The sequence below is a fragment of the Grus americana genome, chromosome 7, assembly GCF_028858705.1.
Source record: "Grus americana isolate bGruAme1 chromosome 7, bGruAme1.mat, whole genome shotgun sequence".
Taxonomy (NCBI): Eukaryota; Metazoa; Chordata; class Aves; order Gruiformes; family Gruidae; genus Grus; species Grus americana.
The window spans coordinates 4201784-4224553 of NC_072858.1; the positions used below are offsets into that span (position 1 = coordinate 4201784).

Consider the following 22770-nt stretch of genomic DNA (forward strand, 5'->3'; position numbering starts at 1 on the left):
TAAATGTGTAACTCTATCCACCCAGACAGCTATGTAAGCAGCTACTGATATTAGCCATATATAAACATATACTTTTCTCAAGGCTTTAGATCTTGCTTCATCCACTCCGTTTAATCACTCAACTCCAGGCATTCCATAATCCTTACGTGCTTCTTGGGCATGCTACTTTTCTCAGGAACACATGCTTTCAAAATTGCATTAGCATCAGAAGAGCAAAGGAGGGGCAGAGGCAAACTAAAAATTTAGCTCTGATCAGGTGAAGAAGCAGAAGTCCAACATGACGAAAACAAACAAAAAAGATAACAGAATTAGTTATGGGACTAGGAAGAGGGCAAAGATGGAGGAGAGCAAAGATGACCAGAACTGAGGTGCACCACACAAAAAATACACAAGCAAATGAAACAGGCAAGAGCAAGAAGACCACAGAGTAGAACCAACCAGTCTATAAGACAGGCAAAAAGTGGAAAAAATGCAGCAATTTGGCAAAGCAAGAAATTTGCCTTTCTCTAGAAGAGAAGCTCCCAAGAAAACCAGGAAAGAAAGACCAGGTAGACTTATTCATTAACAAAACTCAGGGAAAAAAAACCTACGCTGTCATTGATCTCCGTGTTTTGCTTTCGGGGCATTTCCTCTCCCCCACCCAAAGCACAGGAAGCCTCACAATAGCTCACTTCCACCACCAGTAAGGTCAGAACAGATGCCAAGACTGCTCATTAAGGAGAAAACTGAATGTCCGCAAGACCACCACGTACATACAGTCTTAAAGTAAACTTGCTTCTTAAGGAGAAGCATCAAAGGCACAAAGTAGCAATTCACATATTCTAACAATATTAGCCTCTACCTTCTAGCAAATGAAGTTACATGTCACTGGCTGCAAACAATGCTACAGTTACATAAGGTTCTTATACTCAGTCTGTGCAAGAGCCAAAGTAACTCACCTCCGTAAGCAAAATTGCTAGCATGTCTTGTCTCTGAAAGCGTATCGCCAGATGTACAAGCGTGTACCCAACGTCAAAAGCAGAAGGGCGATTTAGCAGTCGGACTTCATCTGCAGTAAGCTGGCGGGCAATATCTCCTCCTGATGACTTGTAAGCTTCAACAGCAGCTAAATCACCTTCTACAACTCCTGACAAAAAAAAAAAAGAAAAAAATAAATTCATTTTAGCTAGTGAATGATCCATTCTGAATCAAGCTACCTTATTTAACACAGTTTACCTCTATCTATTCTGATACACACCTAACATACAGAGATCAACTGCATACCAAGAAACTTGCAATTTTTTCTTTCTTTTTTTAAACACAAGACTACAAAATATTTACACTTACCTCACCTCCTAGACCATTTCCACTATCCAAACTAGTTGGAAGATATGGCAGATCAAAAGCCAGCTACAAAGTGATGCTGAGGACCCTGATGAAATACCTAGCATAACATACTCATTAGTGTTTCATTTGATCGGCAGTACTGAGGGAAAGTCATTCATGCATAGTACAGAGATTAGTTTGATTATTGTATCTTCCATTTTAACTTAATCTTAAAAACAAACTACTGGATCTAAGAAATAGATCTCTTAAAAGGTTTTTGGAATAAAAGGGGTTTTTTCCAAACATGGTTTAAAACATTGTTGGAAGACGGTACAGAGCAAAAAGTTTCTCTTCAGCTCACTATCTCTGCTACTAATTGATCATACAGAGTTATCATTCAGGGTACTCTATTAAAGAAATTACATACGCATACACTGCATGTACTTTCTAAAGGAGGTTGGAGGGGGAATGCTAATGTCTTCTAGAGTCCCTGGGAATCTCTAACTTCTGTACCATATTTCATATCCAGACCATTCATGCTGAACGCATTCCTTAGCTGCAATTATCAGAACACAGCATCAACAAGGTGTGGTGGTGTTATCTTTAACAGTATTGGTTCCAATATAAGACTTCCTAAATTTAGAAATTCCTTCAATTATAAAGATTCTATTTTAGATATATACTTCGTAAGAGAACAGCGTAATGCTGAATTGAGAAGACAGAAAAGTGATCTTAAAGTCATCTTTAACTGAGAAGTAAGTAGAATACTTCTAATTCACTACTGAGAAGCAGCCCTATTTGCAGCACCTGAAGAACAGAAAAGTAAGAGCACAGATCACAGAAACAAGAAAACCTGCTCCCCTACTTTCTGTAGCTACACCTCCTTGCCAACTCCTAAGAATCAGTAGTTGAGCAGAGGCCACAAGGCTGTAAATTGAGACTCAAGTCCATCTTTCACTCCATTTGCTTACCAACACTCAGAAATTGATCAGAAGGGTAAAGTCTCAGTCAGGGCACTCACTCCTGTTCAGGACTAAGATTCAAACAACAGACCAAAAAAACCCAAACACAAAAACAATAACAAGACAACAACAAAAAAACCAACCCACCAAACCAAAAAAACCAACACAACAAATTGAACTGCCTACTATCAGAGAAGCACACTAACTGCTGGGTTGCTGGTTAATCCAGGATTTAGGAAAGCATTCTTAGTTCAGCCAAGAAGTCTATCATTTTCAATACTGAGATTATAAAGCTTTCAGAAGAAACGCAGGGGGGGAAATGGATTATCAGTGCAAAACATTTCTCTACAAAGTTATCAGCTCTGCTTAATAAGCCTCTACAAATAAAAGTTAGATTATTCATTTCAACGGTGAACAAAGAAGTTCCAGAATATAAACTCAACTGCAAATTTCAGCCATACAACATCTACCCATTCATCAAGGACTCAAGAGTCCTAACAGGCCAGGGCAGAATAAAAACAATACAGGACAACAATGTATTCATTTTCTGATGCATGTTTCTGGTCTGCCTGTTCAGGAAGACAGTCACATTCCACTCCAGCATTAACGTCTCATTCTGCTTAAGTACCTGCCTGTGTATTCGCCCTAGATGAGTTAGAGAACTAGTTAGACAAGAGTTATGTCCGTCCATTTTAGTTCTTGTTCCAGAGGAGTCAGAACTTTGCCAATGAAAAAAAAAATATGTTATTTAAAATAAAAGAGTTGCTACCAATGGAGAAAAGCTACTTCAAGGAAGGGAAATGAACACTGAAAATTCACTGATCAGAGTTTCACAACATTCTCCTAAACGTGCATTAAAGGAATACAGGATGTCACCAACATAGCTGTGCTCCTGTCGTGACATTTCCACTTCTGGGTGGAACTAAAACATATCAAAGCAAAAGGTACAGTTTTGTCAATATATGCTGTATCCATAACAAGAATGCCAAGTGTAGCACTTTATTTCCATGCAATTGCATTTATGCCACTGATAAGGCAATACCAAGGCTGCTTGTGATGTATTGTTCCAACCAAATGCAGCAAACTGACTTGTTGGTTTTTATTGTTGATTTTTTTTTTTTTGGGGGGGGGTAGCTATGTATGTATACATAGATATCAAAGTCAGACAGTTTCTCATGATGTGCCCTCTTAAAACAAGTTATACTACAGCTTTGGCACAAGATGACCTGTTAGCAAATCCAAGAATCCACAGGGGAAGATGAATCCCCACAGGGGAGGCCGATTCTCTATCTTACGACACCCTTGATTTTTTATTATTATATTAATTTAGGAAGGACATCTTGTTAAAAACTAATAGCCACTTCATACCTTTTTATATTTTAACCACTTCTATTGACAAAGGAAAGATTCCTGTTATCACACCTGCACCTTCCACATCACCCAATGACAAACATACCAAAGACCACCCAAGACTGGTAGGTGGCCACCCTGACAATCCAAATATCCCACACTAATGTCAAAATTCAAACAAACATCCCAAAAATGATCTTTCAATGACAGATGATCAGACTTAAATAATCATAACAGCTCCAGTCAGGCAGGCCGCCACATACACACTACGCAGTAGCATGCACTACTACAGCTCTAAGTCAGCACAGGGTCAATTCATATTTGTAATTAATTCTTTTAAGCCCCCACCCTCAGCTGCTAAGGCAATTTCTTATTATCCCACTCTTAACCAAACCTCAGCAACAAGTGAGGTCTTAGACTGATGTGCGAGGCAGTCATGTGAGGTTTGGCAATGCCTTCAAGCGCTAACTACTACAAGCTGCCGGAAGGATCCAAATCAGTGACATGTGCTGTATGCAGCACTGCCAGTTCTCGCAGTTTATTCCCACGTCTTGCAATACTTGACATTCCTAAAAGCCCCATGTCCTAGAATTAATTACTAAAATTATTATATAAGCTGTCATTTAAAAAGTACATTTCTAAACCTTGCTGAGGTTTAAGCTAAAGATCAATAACAGGCAAATCATCAAAAACAGGCAAACTGTGCATGCTTTCTAGGTCTTATTTAAAAAAATTGAGATTGTAAATGTGTTTTAGGTACAGGGTTGGCAACACCCTATCTAGAAGCGAAGAGTGATGGTGTGCTAAATGACACATCAAACTAGCACAGTTAGAGCTCACAGAGAGATGGCAATGTGACCATGTGCATGCATCGTATCTGGTCATCCTCCATCCCTTAATCCAAACAGCCAGATGACTTGGCGGGGGGAGGGGGGGGGGGGGCGGAGGACAAAAAGCATCAGGAAAATTTTAGATCAAGTTCAGACAAACTCACTTCTGGATGCACTAACTGTTTTGTAACTGGAGTCTCAACAGATAAACATGACACACAAAATCAAACCATGCAGAGCTCATTCTGCGTAATTTTTTTTGCACAGAGCACATTAGAAGTTTATTTCCTTATCAGAAGCTTCCTTTTGCAAACTTGCTGCACGCTGTAATGTCTGGTGCTAACCGCGCTGAAATACTGTGACCCAAGTACCCAGAGTACCACTACTGCAGGGCCTGTATCCTCTGGTCGTTACAAACCTCGCTGGCCCCTCTCAGCCACAGCAAGAAAAGTCCAAATTTCTCTTTACTCATTCTACCAAACATCTACTCCATTTTAGCCGCTTCAAAAGAACAGGAAAAAATTCCTGACAGCTCATCAGGTGCCAGCCTGCTTGCAGCGCCAGGCAGTACAATCCAAGGCTGCAGAGCACACTGAGCAAAAACATAGTAATAACAGGCAGATTGCCAAAAATCTGAACCAGAAAACACAAATTTGCCCCAAAACTATGGAGTAAAGTTGCCTACATGCAATATTCATGAGAACTGCCTGCAATTCCTAAATTCACTATCACCACTCCAAAATGAGGTCTTAATATGCTTTTATTGACAATAGGAGGCACATTCCTACAATGGCTTTGATTTCTGTCAGATGAATGAGAGCCTCCAATTCATTAAGTCTATTTAAATAAAGCGTAACAAAACACTATTTACAAGAAATATTACAGAAATATTTACTGATGTTCTAATTCACTACATTTCATAACACACAAGTGCCTGATTACTTACACAGGCAGCCTTTGAATTGTGTTTTGATACGGTGCCGTGCCAGTTGGATTATTCCCCACTGACACCCACTGCATTCCTCAGACTGTTAAAATGTCAAAAGGAAGAGTGGCATTTGTCTGAAGATTGTTCACACAGCACCCGCAAGCGCTCCAGCAGCTAGACCTCCTGTGAGGGCACAGCTCTGATTAGTTACAAGGGCTATACAAATGCAAAGAGATCCTGATGACTCTATGGCTACTTCTGATCCACAGCAAGAATAGCTTTTCTTTAAGGTGAACTCCAGAAATGTTAGTTTGGTGTGGCAACTGAAGACACCACTCTGCGTGTGTCCCCCAAGAAGTTTTGCTTTGCTTAATGCACAAACGCATTACTATAGCCTGACATCCTAAGTGACAGGACAGCATGCCAAGTGCTGCACCCAAGTCACAAGGAAATACAAGTGCAAGTTAGTATTCTGCGTTTACAGGTTCCACTGTGTTCCCATTTGCAATTCAGGCACTTCCTCTTACTGGAATAGTCCTTCACAGCACCGGGAGCCGAGGCTTTTTCTTCTTCTAGTAAAGCCCAGACTCCTACAGGTTGCATATTCGTGGTATGTGCTATCTCGGTATACAAGAGAAGATACACAATAGAGATTAAGAATGTTATTTAAAAAGACTAAATTTAAAAAATATTAATCACCCAATAACAACTATTTGTACTATCTTGATTCTGCATTTTTTCCTGCTACAACCATTACAACCATCTTCCTCATTAGATATCAGACATTACCTTTACTCATATTTAATAAGCCTGTAATTAGCCCAGCTACTAAAACCAAACTACTTCAGCTAAGATGCTATTAAATTTATTCTTTAGAACAACATTCATTACTGTTATATTATTATAAGAATATTCATCGGTTTACTACAGTTAAGTAAACTTGGAAAATACGCAAGAGCTTACAAGCCTATCTAGAAAACTAAATCCTGTTTGCTCTAATCGCACAGTTCCAGTGACTTCAGAACAGCCGGATGTAAAAGTTTCCAGAGAAAATACCAGAGCAGCAGCCTTTATTTACTTCACTATCTTTCTGATAGTTCTGGAGCGCACTGGCTGGCACAACCTGCAAATGAACTAGGCAAATTCTTTCAAACAGACTGATGCAGTTCTGCCATTTATCTACGGGGCAGTAGACGGCCTGGGGGAGACAGAACTGGGCAGCAGCATTGCCTTCACTGGTCAGGACCTCACTTCAACCACATTTGCTGTCAATTTAGTTACAAGTTCCTCAGCAATACCTCAGTTGAGCTGCTGTGGAGATAAACAAGCAATTGCAGAGCAACAAAAAGCAGTGGGTCAGGCAGCCTACAGTGCCCAGTTCTGCAGTAGGCTCCTGACCCTCAAAAATTCTAAAAGCATCACTGTGTAAGAGACACATATGCAGTCCTGCATATACTACAGGGCAGGCATTCTGAATCTTTGAAAGTGTTGAACAGGATTAAGCTGAAATGAAACAAGCAAACCCAAAGAGAATTAATTTCAGTAATATAACTGCTAAAACAAATACATTTTTTGCTAAATTAATGGAAGAGTGTGAAGATGACTGTTCAGATAGAATATCTCAACAACCCAAAGATTTGTGATTTCTTTGATTCAAGGAGGTAGCGATGCTACAGTAAACAATGTGTTCTCAGATTTGAGTAGACTACAAAAGGGAACACTTCATCTTATGACCACTTCATCTGAGGTCATTGTGCCTCAGATGCGGGACAATTGTAATCAACTTCACTATTCCTTGAACTGCCTGGTAACAGAAGGCAAATTTCTCAACTGACCAACATCCACCAGATCAGAAACATGGAGCCCTGTGCTGCTTCTCTTCTGCTACAATCACAAGTGGTCTACACCATATAGGTGCTCTCATTTACTCATCTACAGACCGATTCTAAGATCGCTTTAAGTGCCAAGATGACCTTCCAGCAAGTGAGGGGCTGATCAGCTGGCCCATTAAAACCTAATTCTGATACTTGTTAAAAATCTTACCACTCCTCCAGCACCAAGAGTGCCAAGGAGCTGTGGTCTGACCACGCAAGCTGCATTCTCTGGAGCTCAGCCCTCGCCCTCTTCCAACTATTCACCAGGGGCACATCAAGTGGCCACAAAGAAAGTTTTATTATAACTACTCCATTTCAGAATTTTGAGCACCAAAAACAGTTGGTCTGAGAAGAATTTCTCCTCTTAGAGGAAGAACGCTCTGGCAAGTAAATATGACACATCAATTAATACAGAAGAGAAGGATTGTCTGAAAAACCTTTATGGGCCTCTAACCACACCCTTCAGTTCATTCTCCTCTTTCTTCATTTCCAGGACCTCCCTTGTTAGTAATAGCACACACTCAACAGCAGGTCGCTCTCTAGGTAATGGCAGCTTGAGACAGAACCTTCTGTTTACAATTTTTTTTTAAATTCTTCAAGCTCAGCAACTTGCATCAGCTTAAAAATAAGTAAACAACTTCCAAGAAAATATGTACCTTCAACTTGAAACCATCCAATGAATGAGAGTACGACTATCGCCTGTTCTTTTTTCAATGCTAACAGCTCTTACACCTACACACAGTCTACATAGTATGTTTCTAAGATATCATTTCAAGACAAAGCAGCATATATGTAAGAACAACTGTTGAAAGATGCCCTTATGCCCTCTGTCAGAGGTATCCACACCCCTTGTCACATTAACAGCTGACTGGTCGCTGGACAGTGGCAAATAATGATATTAAAGTTAACCATCAGTGCTTCCGAGGCACATTTAAATAACTATTAACTTGATCATTTATTCAATTATTTTTAGCACAAAATATCACTCAGCATTTAAAAAAGTAGTCAAGAGACCAAAATAAAAGTGTGTTTCAGGAGTCTAGATTTGCATACAGAGTTTTACCTACACTGAAAGATATGCGCACACATACACAAATGTAAAGGCATTATAACATATATAGGACACAGATAACAATACAACAAGATTCCTTATCCAGGTGAAAGCTGTAAGCTTAGATCATTGTTACCTGGCTCAGCAGACATATGCCAAGTCACACTTCTCAGTATCACAAAGGAAGGGGGAAAGGAGGCCAGGCTGTACAGCTCACTCCAGGGACTGCTGCCCCCCAGACATCCCAGCAGGCACTGTTTGCTGGATTCAGCCAAGGCCAGCGTGGCAGGTAATCACCGGCCAGTGACTAATTCGTGCTATACTTCCCCAAACAGTTCAAGCTGACACCAGCAAGGAACTGGTGCTGCCTCCAGCAGCTTGTTCCCACCCATATACTTCCCACTCCCTTACTACAGCATAAACCATCCCAGAGTTTAGCTCTACCACGGATGTGATGAGGAAACCAGACTGGGTTTATTAAAACAGCAAAACAAACAAACAAACCAACCACAGAATATCCCCTAATTAAGCTCAACAACCTTCATTTTTAGCAAGATTAGTTTCCAGACACACTTCATCATCGGCTGGCATGCAACTACACCAGGAGGAGGACAGAAACAAGCAGCTAGGAGTGCTTTGGCAGCAGTGCCAGCTGAAAGCACCTTGGTACGTCAGTGCCTTCAGGCTGCCTTTGCTGACAGTGAAGAGCCACATGTTCTGCAAGACACAGATCGGGAGGTGGCCTCCATCTCTTCTGTAGCTGCAAAGCAGTCTGGGACACTGCCCAGCCAACTTCATACCTAAATCTGGACAGAACATTTGGGTAACACATTCAGCACTATTTCAGAAAACTGAAGGGAGAAAAGGACAGAGAAAAAAAAAAAAAACAAAAACACAACCTGTAAAAGAGATAAAGTAGTCGACTTTAAAGGAAAAACAAAGCAGACACATATGTAGGAATACTAGGAATGAACTAACAGTCCTTTTAAGGATGCACTGCACAACAAGATTCATTACAGATTGCTCTAAATATTTTGGATTTGTTTAAGAAACACACTCTGAGTTGTTTCTTTCACACAGCTAAGAAGAATGCGTGTCTACTCAGTTTTGGAGCCACCATCCCCACCCTGGAAAGTCTGGGCCACAATGGTAGCTTACTGACCTGAACTGACAGCAGAGCATGCTCTCCTGCAGCAGTTAATAAGCAGGATTGGAGGAGAAAGGAAGAGGAGAAGAAATGCAGTTTAATTTAAATCTGTGGGCTACAGTTCAAGCTCAGGAGTTAAAGACAGAACCCCAGAATCCCCAGCAGTGCCCTGCAGCAACTGCACTCTGCTAGCACCACCAGAACCCAGCCCTGAAGTGCCAGGAGAGGGGAAGCTTCAGTAAGTACTGAAGCGTAAGCCCCAAGCAAACTCTGAATGCTAGGAAGGTTTTACAGCCATGACCATCTTCACCCATTTGTACTACTTAAATCCACAGCCAGCTGTGACCAGCTTCACCAGGCCCCACGGCAGTACTGCTCTGCTTACACATCCAATTCCCGAAGTCCCACAGGCCACCAAACCTCTCTTACAGTCTCTTTGGCTGTAGCTCAACTACCCTGAGTTACAGACAAGCTCCATTGTCTCTATTTTGAATATATATGAGCCCTACCCCCCAAGAAATGACAGTCACCCTGGACTTCACATTAACCTTGTACTAGGCCAGTACAGTAGAATGCACTGGTGTCCTTGCAGAAGCCATTTGAATTACAATGAAAAATTACAAACTGTAGCAAGTCATGTTATTCAACAGCCATACTTATTAAATATTCTGCTTTGATTTTAATAAATTTTAACTAATCAGTTCTAAAATCTCATCCTTTTGAGAAAGGATCATTTGACAGATACATCCACTGCTGCAAAACCCAAGTCAATAACAAAAACATTCAAGTATATTTACTTGCAGAGTTTGAAAGGGGGGAATGCCACTAATCCTTCTGATTTGGAAAGGATACCCTCCATCAAGGAAACAATCCATGCTGAAATGCAAGAGTTGCACTCATCACATTTTGCACAGCCTAGATTTGCAAGGAACAGAAGCCTTCATGGTGTATTTATTCACTGACGTAGAAAGAGCATTAACAGGTGTCTCCAAGAAAACAAAAAACCCACCCACACACACACAGGTACTTTTCTAAATCCACACAAGATACACATCTATCTTCATGTTTCAGCTAAAAAGAACAAATGCGAAAAACACCAGTCCGATACATGTTTTTAATTAAATTTGACATTAAATTTAAAATCTAGTAAAAAGAATTTTATACTAGACTTGAGATGAGAAGAGGCAGTTCAAGTAAACAGCTGTCCTAAAATATCAAACATTTTCCTTGGTACCTTCTGAAAGATAGTATCTTCTAAGAGAAAAAAAGAATAACCAGTCTGCCAAGAATTACTCCTACTCCACTAATCTTTATTTTTAACTTCAGGGAAAGCTACACTTTGTACATCCAAAAAGCTTTAAATTGATACATCTCTCCCACATCAGATCGACTCAAAGCAAATGGACCCTCCGCAACTGACTGAGTTTAAACTTAGAGGTGCACAGAAGTTACCGAATCCTAACAAGCCACCACTTGTCAGCTGGACTATGGTAACAGACTACATACCAACTCTTACTCCAGCAATTCTCACAAACTTACTTGACATTTAACAGGAACTTGTCTCGTTTTACAATTGGGTTTGGCTAAAGATTGACAAGTGTTCAGCTCAGCTAAAAGCTCACAAGAGCTCCAGCTGGCTAACAAGCAGTAACTCACTAAGTCACAGTAACTCAGTTGATCTCAATTGCAAGAACATATGCTTCAGGCAAAATTGTTCAATTGACAGTTAAATTATTTTAAATATGACGCACTAAGACAACAAAACAACCAGCATAAATGGGGCTTATTGCTTTTAAAATTACTGGTTAAACTGGTATATCTTTCCAATATAGGTACAATCTGCAAAACATCCAGAGACAAATATATAAGAATCTATGAGGCTTTCATCAATCTTCCTAAGGTTACTCCTGCTACAAGGAGTATTTGGAAAAATATGACCTCTGTGATATGCAAAATGAAATTCTGAAACGAAGGATTGATAATTAACAGGTTTGGTTGCTGGTATTTTTCCCCTCACATAAAAGGTGAGGTATAGTAATTTTTTAAGTTACAGGAAGGAATCCATGAAACCTTTCAGCAGAACAGTAGTTAAGAATCAGCACACAACTCCATCTGCATACTGGCTTTCTCATCAAGATCTCAAGATCCCTTCAAACTATTTTCATTTTAAAAGAAACAGATCATTATTGCTTTACAAAATTTCTATGAACATGGTTTTGAGTTTCACGTACAATCGTATAGTGACAAGCAACACTTGCAAAACTCAGGTTCTTAAATATAAACAGAACTGCTTCCACACAGATTAAATCCAAAAGTGTGAAGTATTTTAAGTAACACTGGAATAGGCCAAAAAAAAAAAAAAAATCACTTTTCAAAAAGCAGAGGGGAAAAAACCCTAATGTTTAATACAATTGCTATGAGAATGCAAGATAGATGCTGGTAAGGCATGGGAATGACCTCCAACAATTGATTCTGAGTATTCAATAACTTAGGAAATACCATACAGAATTTCAATTGCTTCATTTCAGAAGGAAAAAGCACTGCGTGTCTGCTAGCAGGTAAGGAGCTAAAGGTATCAAGAAATATTGAGGCATCTAACTGTTTGCAAAAGGAAATGTCCAACTAGCCATGCAACACAAAAATGAACTAATTATCAGCTCAGAGAAACCAAACCCATCATACCCATAAGAACATTTACACCTGCTCAAATACATTAAATAAAGCAGCTCCGCAAAGTAGTTTTTCTGTAACAACCATGAAGTGACTTCATGAAACATTAAGGAACAGTATGAGACATACTGGTAGCGCTAGAGTTTCAAATGAAGTGTTTTACTCTAAAAATAGTCGTGTATTTCAAGTGTTTAACCTGCTTGTATGCTAGGGCACAAGATATCTGCTTCTGGGAAGTTACAGCACAAAAGTTAACTCACAAGGTCAATAACTGAAGAAAACCCTGCTCTCACATGTCTCTGTTCTTTAACAGCATTGGGAGAATTATCCAGAATTTCCTTAGGAAAGCACTAAAATACAAAACAAAATTGGTATTTGAATTTTTTGAAGCAGTTGACTACAAAAATACTTTTAGAAAGCCTGTAAACATTTACAACACAGTATCTGTATTAATATAACATTATTACTTTCAAGGTCAGTATTACACATGCAGTTTCTTGGAGCTACATATTTTGGTGTTATTTTTAACGTCTGACAGAGCATCTTGTACTGTTGCAAGCTATACACTGTTTACAAATACTCTCAAGCTGCAGCTGCTGATTCTACTAGCATATCTTGCCATAGCAAAAAAGAAGAGTCATTTTAATTAACCAGTCACGGCATTTTTTACAGTACTATATGCATTACATTGTTCTGTAGACTGGTTTTGTAATTTTACCACCTTTCGACAACTACATAGAACAACAGGATTAGGTTACAAGGATATCCATTCCTACAAAAGGTCAATAAAGTCCAAGCGTAGTTGGGAAACATGTCTAACCCTGTTCAGATTATGGATGAACTCTGCACCCTCTCTTAGCAGCTGCTATCTCAGGAACTTCTACAACTAGTTTACTTTTTTAAATTAAAATGCAGAGATTAACAAAAAAAAAAAAAAGGCTATTTTGAAATCAAATGTCAAGTTTACATTTTAATTCTTCATTCTCTCAAAATACCTAACCACAGGCATAACAGTATAAGGTAGCAACAAACAACTTACCAACACAAGCATTTAGAAACAGCCAGTCAGTCTTTTTCATTCTATTTTTTATTTGCTTTAGTTTTTTGAAGTCAACTTCAAGTTCTTCCTTGCTGCCAACAGCTCCAGCCAATTCAATTCTTTGGAAGTCCATTTTCACATCAGATTCACGTTTGGTTGTAGGCGGAGATCTTCTTTGGCTATTACCACTACTACAGCTTCCCCTCCATCGAGCTCTGTCTTGCTCGTTTATTATTGAAGAAGCCTCTTCCGTGTCTGCTAGTTCTATTGCTTCTATGTTGTTAGGTCTCGGATGATCACAAACAACACATTTCCTGGCCTTCGCCCAGTTTTCATATGTACAAACAGAACAAGTCCAGTGCTGAGCCCTTGTGTTTAGTTTATTTCTGTCATTATATTCCTCGCACGAATCAACAGAAAAAGGGACTGGTCTTGAACCAGAACCTGAAGACTGAGGAGACTCTGTGGGACTCCTGGTCCTACGTTGAGACAAGCACTGAGTACACCTTATCGCTCGTGGCCAGTTCAAGTATGTGCACATGTGGCACGACCATTTATTTGCGCTTTCCATACTGTAAGATGATTTAACCCTTGGTCTTGCACTAGAATCTGGACATATCAAAGGACTACTCCCTCCTTCAGTGCTTGTGGGATCCCAGTCTCTACCAATATCACTTGAACCACTTTTAAATGGATCTTCTGTGATAATTGTTCCACTAGGTCTCTGAGCACGACACATGGTACATTTGATTGCAGACGGCCAATTTTCATATGTACAATACTCACAAGCCCATTTAATTCCACGCTCTGTCATCGTGCACTTCTTGAAATGAACTGCGTCAGGCAGAAAGCTAAGTAATCAGAATACATCATTAGTACACAATGGTTGCATAGGAGCTCTGTTTCAAAACAAAAAAAAAAACAAAAAAAAGTAAATGAGATTTAACCCAGTTGATGTGTACTGCATCAAATATAAAAATCAGGCTGGGCAAACAGGCAATCTTTTTTACTTGGTACTGTTAAAACATTTGGAAGAGAAAAACACTATGAAAAGGATAAGACTTGAGCTAACAGCACTTTAAGTGCAGAATTCAGGATTTCCTAGTGCAGAAATGAAAACTCAGTCCTGCATTTCTGGAATTTCTTAAATTTGAACAGAGGCTTCCAAAACAAACTGAGAAAACGGATATACATTAAGCACTAAGAACACTGGAAAAGTGACTAGTACAGCCACAGAAACAAGTCATCAATTATTAAAATAAAACTAAGTATGAATACAGCAGTACAAGAAAAAGGATCTAGACTTCGTGTTCCTATGAGGCCTAGTGCAAGACCTCACAGGGTTTGGAAGGAAGGAGCGTATCAGGTGGGTAGTTATACAATGAGTAAGCAGTTCTTTTGGAAAAGTAGTGTGTAGGAATTTACATAAAATACATATATTTGGATATTTTATACATGTGCTTAACCAAGACTAGGCCTTGATTGGACATCACTTGTAACAGTAGTGTTATGAAGTTAAAACACCACTTGGAAGCAAGCACAAGCCGTGTGTGTTGACAAGCTAACGTAGTATTTTCATTCTACAAATCCAGATATCAGTCCAATTCCAACTCACTTTTTCTCTAATGAAGAGGGGATTCTGTCTTCATGCTGGCTCAGACCTTTTCCTCAGATTGCCAAATATGAAGGATGAGCCTAAGCAGATAACTATTCCTGTAAACAAAATGAAAACAGACTCATTATAGGTTTCCTACTGGACCTGAGTAACCAGAAAGTTAATAATTAAATGCCACACCTATTCTGATCCCAATTTACTTGTTTCAACTCTGTCACGACTGGCTGAGACTAACATATAGAGTCATTAAAATACAATATTTATAAAGAACCAGTTGCCACACTGGTGATCGATCTGCTGAAGTAAAAGAAGTAGATCCAAGCAACGTCAAGTTCACACCAAAGCAGCTATAAACAGTCTTACTGCAATCTGAAAGTTAGGATGGGGAAGGAAAAAAAAAAAAAGCTTTGATCCCCTCCAGTTTGCATAGAAGGCATAATAGAGGGAAAGGGTGACGCAGATAGATAAAGGACAAATAGAAAAATATACACAGTCTATTTCCTCCCTTACTACAGAATCCTTACGCAACATACGAGGCTCAATTATGTGCTATTTTTAAGCACGCAAAACTGCTTAAAATACAAAATTTGTCATATCAATTGAATGACTATTCTCATTCATCATATTGCAACTCTCTTGGCTAACAAAACCACCCAGAGTCTAGTAAACAAAAGCTCAAAAGAGAAGTTATGCAATAGGATTAAATTCAAAACTAGACACATCAAACTAAAAATTAGTTTATACCTGTTCTCCAATTAGGAAATGTTTTATGAGTTAGTACATTCTTCACTGAAATCCCTTCACACACACCTTGCTCTACCAAGGCATAGCTAAATGCCCACTTCAATTTGTCACCCTTATTCTTACTATCTCCCTTCTGAGGATTCCAGCATGCAGCGCAGGTTTTTTCCAACAGCTCGACTCTGATCTATTCACCAGATCAGGTGGCTGCATGAATGAGGGGCTATCACATGGCCAGGACAGAGGAGAGGGCAGGACTATCCTTTTCAGCAGTGATCCATATTTATGCTGCACGAAAGAGATGAGCAATCAGGAACACATAAAGCTTTCTCATAAAGCTCGGGTTCTAATATTACTTGTTTGAACAGCCTGTAGAGCACTTCACTCCCACCTATATGTTATAAAACTGTGTCAGACTAAGGAATGTGCTGAGAAGGCACTTAGACTTCCTACTGCTTCCCCTCCACTGTTCCTCATAAATGTCCATGCCCATGCATAATGGGAAAAAAAGAAGCGAGACCGTACTAGGGTGCCCATATCTATAACAAGTCAAAAATACACACATATACAGGAGAATACAAAGTCAACTTGATTTTTCTAAAGGTGACTTCATAAAGACGACTTTTCAGAAACTTGAAGGAAAAACAGTTTCTCTACTCCATAAACAAACTAAAGCTTTGATGAAACGCCTCCTACATAAGTACACTATATGCTAGATTTATCTATTCCATTCAGTCATGGCTCTCCTCCCCCTGGCCAATTCCCAATGACTTCAACATTTCTTAATAAGCTTATTCTCTCTATAAACACTAGAGAGTTTTCCGAGATATTAACATATTCTAGTTAGGTATTTAAGACAGTTGAACACGGTTTTCAGAAAAGAGAAGGAAGCAGCGTACCATCCATGCACCTGCCAACTGCCACCACCAGAACCACCAAGAGCAGTTTCACTTGTGCTACGAAGGACAACCAGAAAGTGGCTTCAATGCCCAATCCAAGCTTGAGAATAATTTCTACCTGAGCAGAAGCTGGTATGTTTCAAGTAGGTAATGCTTTCAGTCAAAAGCTAGATCAGCATACAATGTGTGATGAAGCCCAAGAGGGATCTGTAACTGCAAATGGTCTCTTATCTGCCCTAGTTTGTAAAGCCTTAAATCCAGCAGTTCTCACTGCAAACAAATCCCAACCCACATTTGGGATGGGGCAAGAAAACAAAGCTTCATCTGTTTTATTGACATTAAGACTGGGAAAGGAGATTGCTGCTCAAGTTGAAAAGCAGCTGGTTGCAAAAACAATCTAAATAGCCAGATACTATTTATGAAACTAAATAGCACAGTACATACTGTGTTACAGAAAAGCTTTCATATATATCATGAGATTAGGTTTTTAGCTGCAGTTATTCTCTGCACCCCTTAAAAAGCTTCACACTTTCAGACATAATTCTTAGAGAGACTGAGTATCCACAGCTTTGAAAGCCTCTGAGATATGAGCTCACTACCTCCGAACACAAGGCCTCAGGTTATTATGAAGTAAAGAATATAAAAAGGCTCAACGGAGCAATGCAATTTCTCTTCTTTGATAGCTCTGACAACACCCACTACGACACAGCTAGATCAGGAAATTTAGCACTTTCACATCTCGGGGCTTTTTTTTTTTTTTTTTTTTTTTTTTTTTTTTTACTTTTAGGTCTTGGTCTGACCCCAAACTGCACCCCAGACACCAGAACTATCTGATTAACCGGTGATACAGGATCATCACTCAGCCAGTAAGCAGTTTGAAGCTTGTTACATTTTTTCAGAATTACTTCTTTGCCACTCTGTCTTCAAGTTAACTTGTTATTTTAGATTCTTCACAGAGGAGAAGTTGAATCATGTAGTAGCTCCTCTCACAGAAAAATAGCCCAACAGTGACTGTGAGCTGCAGGTGCATGCCTTAATGTCCAAAAAGCATGAGCAGACAAGAAATTAAAACCCACAAAACTCCAAGCAAGTTCCAATTGATCAGTTTATACAGTGCACTAAATACCATCTGGACAGACTAGTAGAGTAACTCAGTATATTAGAGAGGAGGATATATTAAATTCCGAGGAATCAAGGAACAAAGAAAAAAAAAAAATCAAAACATTATCAGACTACCTTTTCACTAAATAAAGCCAGTCAGAAAAGGTCACCTAGAACAATCAGAAATTTTTCTTTTGCTTTGTTCCAACTTTTAAGAAAATTCTTCTTTTTAGGTGCATGGGAAAATACAAAACGGCACACAGACATAGGGAAGAAACAATGAAGTCCTCAAATGACATTTTTATGACAGGATATGTTACACTCCCCTCAATTTAATTATTCACTGTGTCCAGAAGTTATTTTTCCTTTGGCTTAAACAAGGAGCAATATGGAGCTCCATTTCATTAAACGATCAAGCTTTTCCCTGTAAACAGGTCAGACACTCATTTAGACCAGTCTACACTAGGATTTTTTGCTGGGATGGTTATTATGTCTGTGCTGGCAGAAACCTTATGTAATTATACTGATCAAATCAATGCTCCCACCTTAACTCATTTTTTGTCATGTGTTCAGATTTTTGAACAAAGCTAATTGCTTCTGTATTTACAGGGAAAAGGGAACTTTGGTATCAACTTAAGCTTTCAGCCAGACCTGCAAGGCAAAAGAGATCCACTCTCCTTCCCTCCAATGTAGCTGCCTCTCTTAACCTGGTTCAAAAAGAACAGCAGGCTAATTTATTTGGTTTTATTTTCAAACACTGAAGCAACCTTTCGGAGGAACAACATAAGCAGAAGCATCTTGTTCTGAAAGACTGCAAGTCAAAGCAAGAGATCAAACAGCAGCACTTCACTGACTGTGTTCTTTATGTATTATGAAACATGGCACAGTTAAATGTACATCTAACCAGGAATGGGTCTCAATCTGACAGCTGTAATTGCTCACTAACAGCTGGATAACGTTCCTATGAAGTTTATATATACACAATGGACAAACAGCTTTTTAAGAAAAATTGACTATGATTAACCCCGCATAATTTGACACCTTTTCAGAAATGTTCCCCCTTGCACATCACTACCTGAAGTTCTCTTCCAATTATCCATTAAAAAATTAGCATACTTCTTAGAAAACCGAAGTTCATTTATACACAAATAAGCTTTCTAATTAAAGCTGTAAAAGAAAAACCTGTTAAAATCACGCATCTGATTTATCACCTTAGTTATGATAAAATACGCACTAGTCTGAATTCAGATAGTTGTAGGTGGTTTTGTTCTGTAAAACTGCAGAATATTTTGCAATGATTTGACTTCACTGTTTCCAAACAAATACATTTATAAACACTGCCCCTCTCTTGCTGACTCTAACCACGGTATCTTTTTAAAGCTCACATAATCTGTACCAAGGGACTCATAAAAAAAAAATTGCCAATTTTTAAATAGAGACAGCAGGACGGTCTAGAGGATAACACAGCTGTACACAAGCTTAAATCAAAAAGGCCTATTTGTTTCTTTCAAACTTGTAAACTCTCTGAAAACCTCCTCAATGATTTCTTACATAAAAGACACTGCTATTTAACTGGCTCAAATTCACTTTTGTTATCGAGGTCCTAGAACCCTTGTGAGGTATCACACTGTCAATACACTTCAATAAAAACAACTTGCATTTTTAAATAACCAATTTGAAATTCATTGCCAAGTATTAAGAATTGATTTTCACATGAAATTTGCCTTAGTTGATTTTCTAAGGTGGAATTTTACTGACACTTTCTGCTCTTAACTTACTAAACTTACTTACTCCACCTTCAACTACTCACTATTCTTGCACTACTGCTTTCTCAAGAACTCAGTGTAAGCCTCAACAGATCAGTATACTAAAAGCATAAAACTTGAACCTAGGCTTCTACAGTTTGAAGGGAACTAACAGTAAGTTCCACTGCTGTCTCTACAAATTAGTTTAAAAAACATTAAGAACATTGACCTTGTCAGTGGGACAACCAAATCAGATCAGCGGCAAATGTGGAAGCTTCACAGTAAGGGCAGTAACTAAGTATTAAAATAAAGAATGGAAAAATTACTGCAAAGGCACAAATGTAGAAGCATCTTCTGTGTTAGCCCGAATACACTGAAGCAAGGAATTTAACAAGTAAGCATAGTTTGCTTTAGCTGTTAAGATAGTTCTTTAAAAATGAAAGGATCCATCCCAAACAGATCAGCAAAAAGGAGAAAATACTCTGTCATCTCATGAAAAGAGCGTTGAAATCGTTTTCTGCAAGCTGCTCTGTGAGATGGGGGTTTTTGCTTATATTTCATAATATTTTATTATTCATATTTTATTTCTTTAAAGAACACTAGCTGGTTATTTGCAGCACAGACAGTAGGAACTGGTCCCAGACTGCAGCTATCGCTACAGAATGCAGAACCCTCTTTCTTATAAAATACAGATACAAAGCAAGAGCTATATTGGAAGACAGAAGCTTTTGTCAAGCTACATTATCCTTCCCATCCTCATCCCAGTAAGAGCACTGCTCTCCAAACACACAAGGACCACCTCTGCTCCTCCGAGTAGCAGAGCTGTTCCTTTGCTTCCAGTAACAAGGATGACAGGAAGAATGTTGCTGTCTTGAAAGACACCATCAAGTTGGCACGAATCTCAGTTCTATTAAAGACCAAATCACTGCTATGTAAATCACAACACAAACTATAACATCAATGGTGCACTAGACAAGAAAAAAACATGAAAATGTTTTAGTTATAACTGAGTAAGTATTTACAACCTACTATGTTAAATGAAGAAAAATGTTAAAAACTCACTTTTTATAATCTAGGCTGTCAACAAATACTCTGTACTGCAGATTTTTAAATATGACCTTTGTTACATACAACTTTTCATCTACTCTTATTAAGTGGGCAATTAGTTAAAATCCAGAAGACTTGATCTTTCACCAAGAAACACGCTGCAAGAAATTCAGTTCTCTTAACAAAAAAAACTTCTAAGTAAGTAGTAACTTATGAAAACATTGAGAAGCCAGTTCATTGGGTGAATTCTTATGGACTTCACTTACACACAATTAATAAAAAATTGCTTTAATTTTGATTTACGTATTCATATCTCATTTGAATGCATCTTAAGTCTATTTATTAGGTATGTATCGTATTCAGAAAAACTACGCTGATTTTGCTTCAGCTTTCTTTTCAATATTCTATACACACTTCTAATCCAACTGCTATCATCCAAATAAACCTTAAAGCCTGACTTTGCATAAGCAAGAGAATTTATATGCAGTTTTAATGCAAGAGGATGCCTAATTTTGCAAACATTCTAGGCAGTAAGAACTCAAACATTCAGGAGGTTACAGATCTTAGGAGATATCTGAAATACCAGAACTGACAGTGAACTTTATAGTTTGGTCTACATCCTAAGCTAAACAGACTGCGAAAGCTGAAAACTCATCACGGAATTAACAGATATTTGACAATAATAAACATTCACTCTTTCTGCTTTTTTTTATTGTCATGTTTATCCATTGAAGCATTTCTGTGCTCTTGGAACACTACAGTTAACCCTGCTGCATAACTTGCAAAGTACAACTTTCCATTTTATTTGTTACTCATCTCAAATGGGTCAAACTACATATAGCTCTACTAAATCTGTGACTAAAAGCTAGGAAAACTCTAACTGCTGAAAATAGCCTGTAAAAAAAACAAGAGCAGTGGCTTGCCATTCAGTCCTCTTCCTTATTTCAGGAGAGAGTTGCATTTTTCAGGTTTTGTTTTGTTTCGTTTTAAACTCCATTAAAAGTGAATATTTAGATGAGAAGTTACTACACATTAGGATGGACTGAATACAACTGCTTACTTAGAAACCAGTACCATTTGGGAAAATGAGAGTAAGCAGATCAACAGTTACATAATACAGCATCTCCCACACAATACTAATCAAAACCCAAGTAAAGTAACTCAAAATAATGAGCTATGATAGAACATTCACATAAATACAGCCAGCAACATCTAATGAATCTGCTCATCATGAACAGTCAGCAACAGATGAATACTGACTCAAGAGAAGATGTACAATACAGTAATAAGCATACGTAATAAAACACAACAGAATCATTAAAGTTTAACTTTTAAGACATTTGCATTGGGCAAAGTACACAAGTTGAACAAGAGGATTCTTTATAAAAAGCAAGGTCAAACACAAAAATATAGTTTATCTGTGTTTAGACTATATGCCTAAAGCATGAGACTCACTCTTGTTTAGATCTCAGCCATCCTCACACAAGATGAGGAAAACCAGATGTCGTGCCCTGAATGAAAACACGCTGTGGAGTCAGAAATCAAAACCTAAAACACTTAAACCTGTCCAACAACCAAGGAACATTATATTAAAACCTGTACATTTGACATTCAGAGCTAGTAATTATCCCCTGGACCTCCTCAATACCAGCTGACCATAAATTAGATCATGGCTAGATGCAGACAGATTCACCATTTGGTGGAGAAAACCCACCTGCCTCCAAATGAAACAAGGAAACACACACTCAACATCCACTATTGTGTACTTTACTCCTAATTAATGGCAAGCCACTTTCAGATGCAGTCAAGGACCATCTTTGGTATACACATTTGCAATTGGGCTGTATTTAAGACTAGTTCTAGTTCAAGTAAGCCATACAAGCCATACTCATTTTATCCAGCTCTTCGTAAGATACTGGCTAGACAGCAATGTATCAAAAAAAGAAAAAACAAAAACAAAAACAGAGAGAAGCAAAAATACAATTATCACAGCACACATAAAAACCACTACTGTGTATGTTGCTGTTTAACATAGTGCAAAGAACTAGTATCAAATATCACAGGGAAAACAAATTCAAACTCCTTCTAGAGTAGGAGTGATATCAGTTCTTTTTATTATTATTATTTTTAACCTTAGTATTAGTAATCTGTATTTTGCTCATAATACATATCCGAGAACTCCAAGTTAAATCACTGCAAGGTACTCTGAGCTGCTAGAAAGTTTCAGAGTAACAGCTCTAAACTAGTAAACCTTCTGCTTTTGGGGGGGGGGTGGGGGTGGGGGGGGTGGGAATAACTTTCTGCTAGAGATAACACTGAACAACCCTCTTTAAATAAACTGTTTAAAAGCCATGAGGTGACAATTATTTTTATCCTTGCCAAGTTAAACAGTAATGCAGAGGTCAAAAAAATGTAAATAGTCCAGCAGACCACCCCAACCCTTCAGCAAGATAAAAATAAGCTTCT

At 38.5% G+C, this 22770-nt stretch overlaps 1 protein-coding gene across 5 annotated transcripts in view; it reads right to left on the reverse strand.

Annotated features, from left to right (window-relative positions):
* The window catches only part of ZRANB1 (zinc finger RANBP2-type containing 1), a 45281-nt gene that overhangs the window by 17380 nt on the left and 5131 nt on the right, over positions 1–22770 (reverse strand). For 3 of the 5 annotated variants that reach the window (XM_054831199.1, XM_054831200.1, XM_054831202.1), the window contains exons 2-4: positions 14772–14869; positions 13157–14007; positions 939–1126 (exon numbers count right to left, since the gene is read on the reverse strand). In XM_054831199.1, the coding sequence (XP_054687174.1) occupies positions 939–1126; positions 13157–13970 (1002 nt within the window). In that variant the 5' untranslated portion in view covers positions 13971–14007; positions 14772–14869. Of the gene's footprint in view, positions 1–938; positions 1127–13156; positions 14056–14771; positions 14870–22770 lie in introns of all 5 variants that reach the window. The other 2 variants (XM_054831201.1, XM_054831203.1) reach the window with 1 other exon arrangement.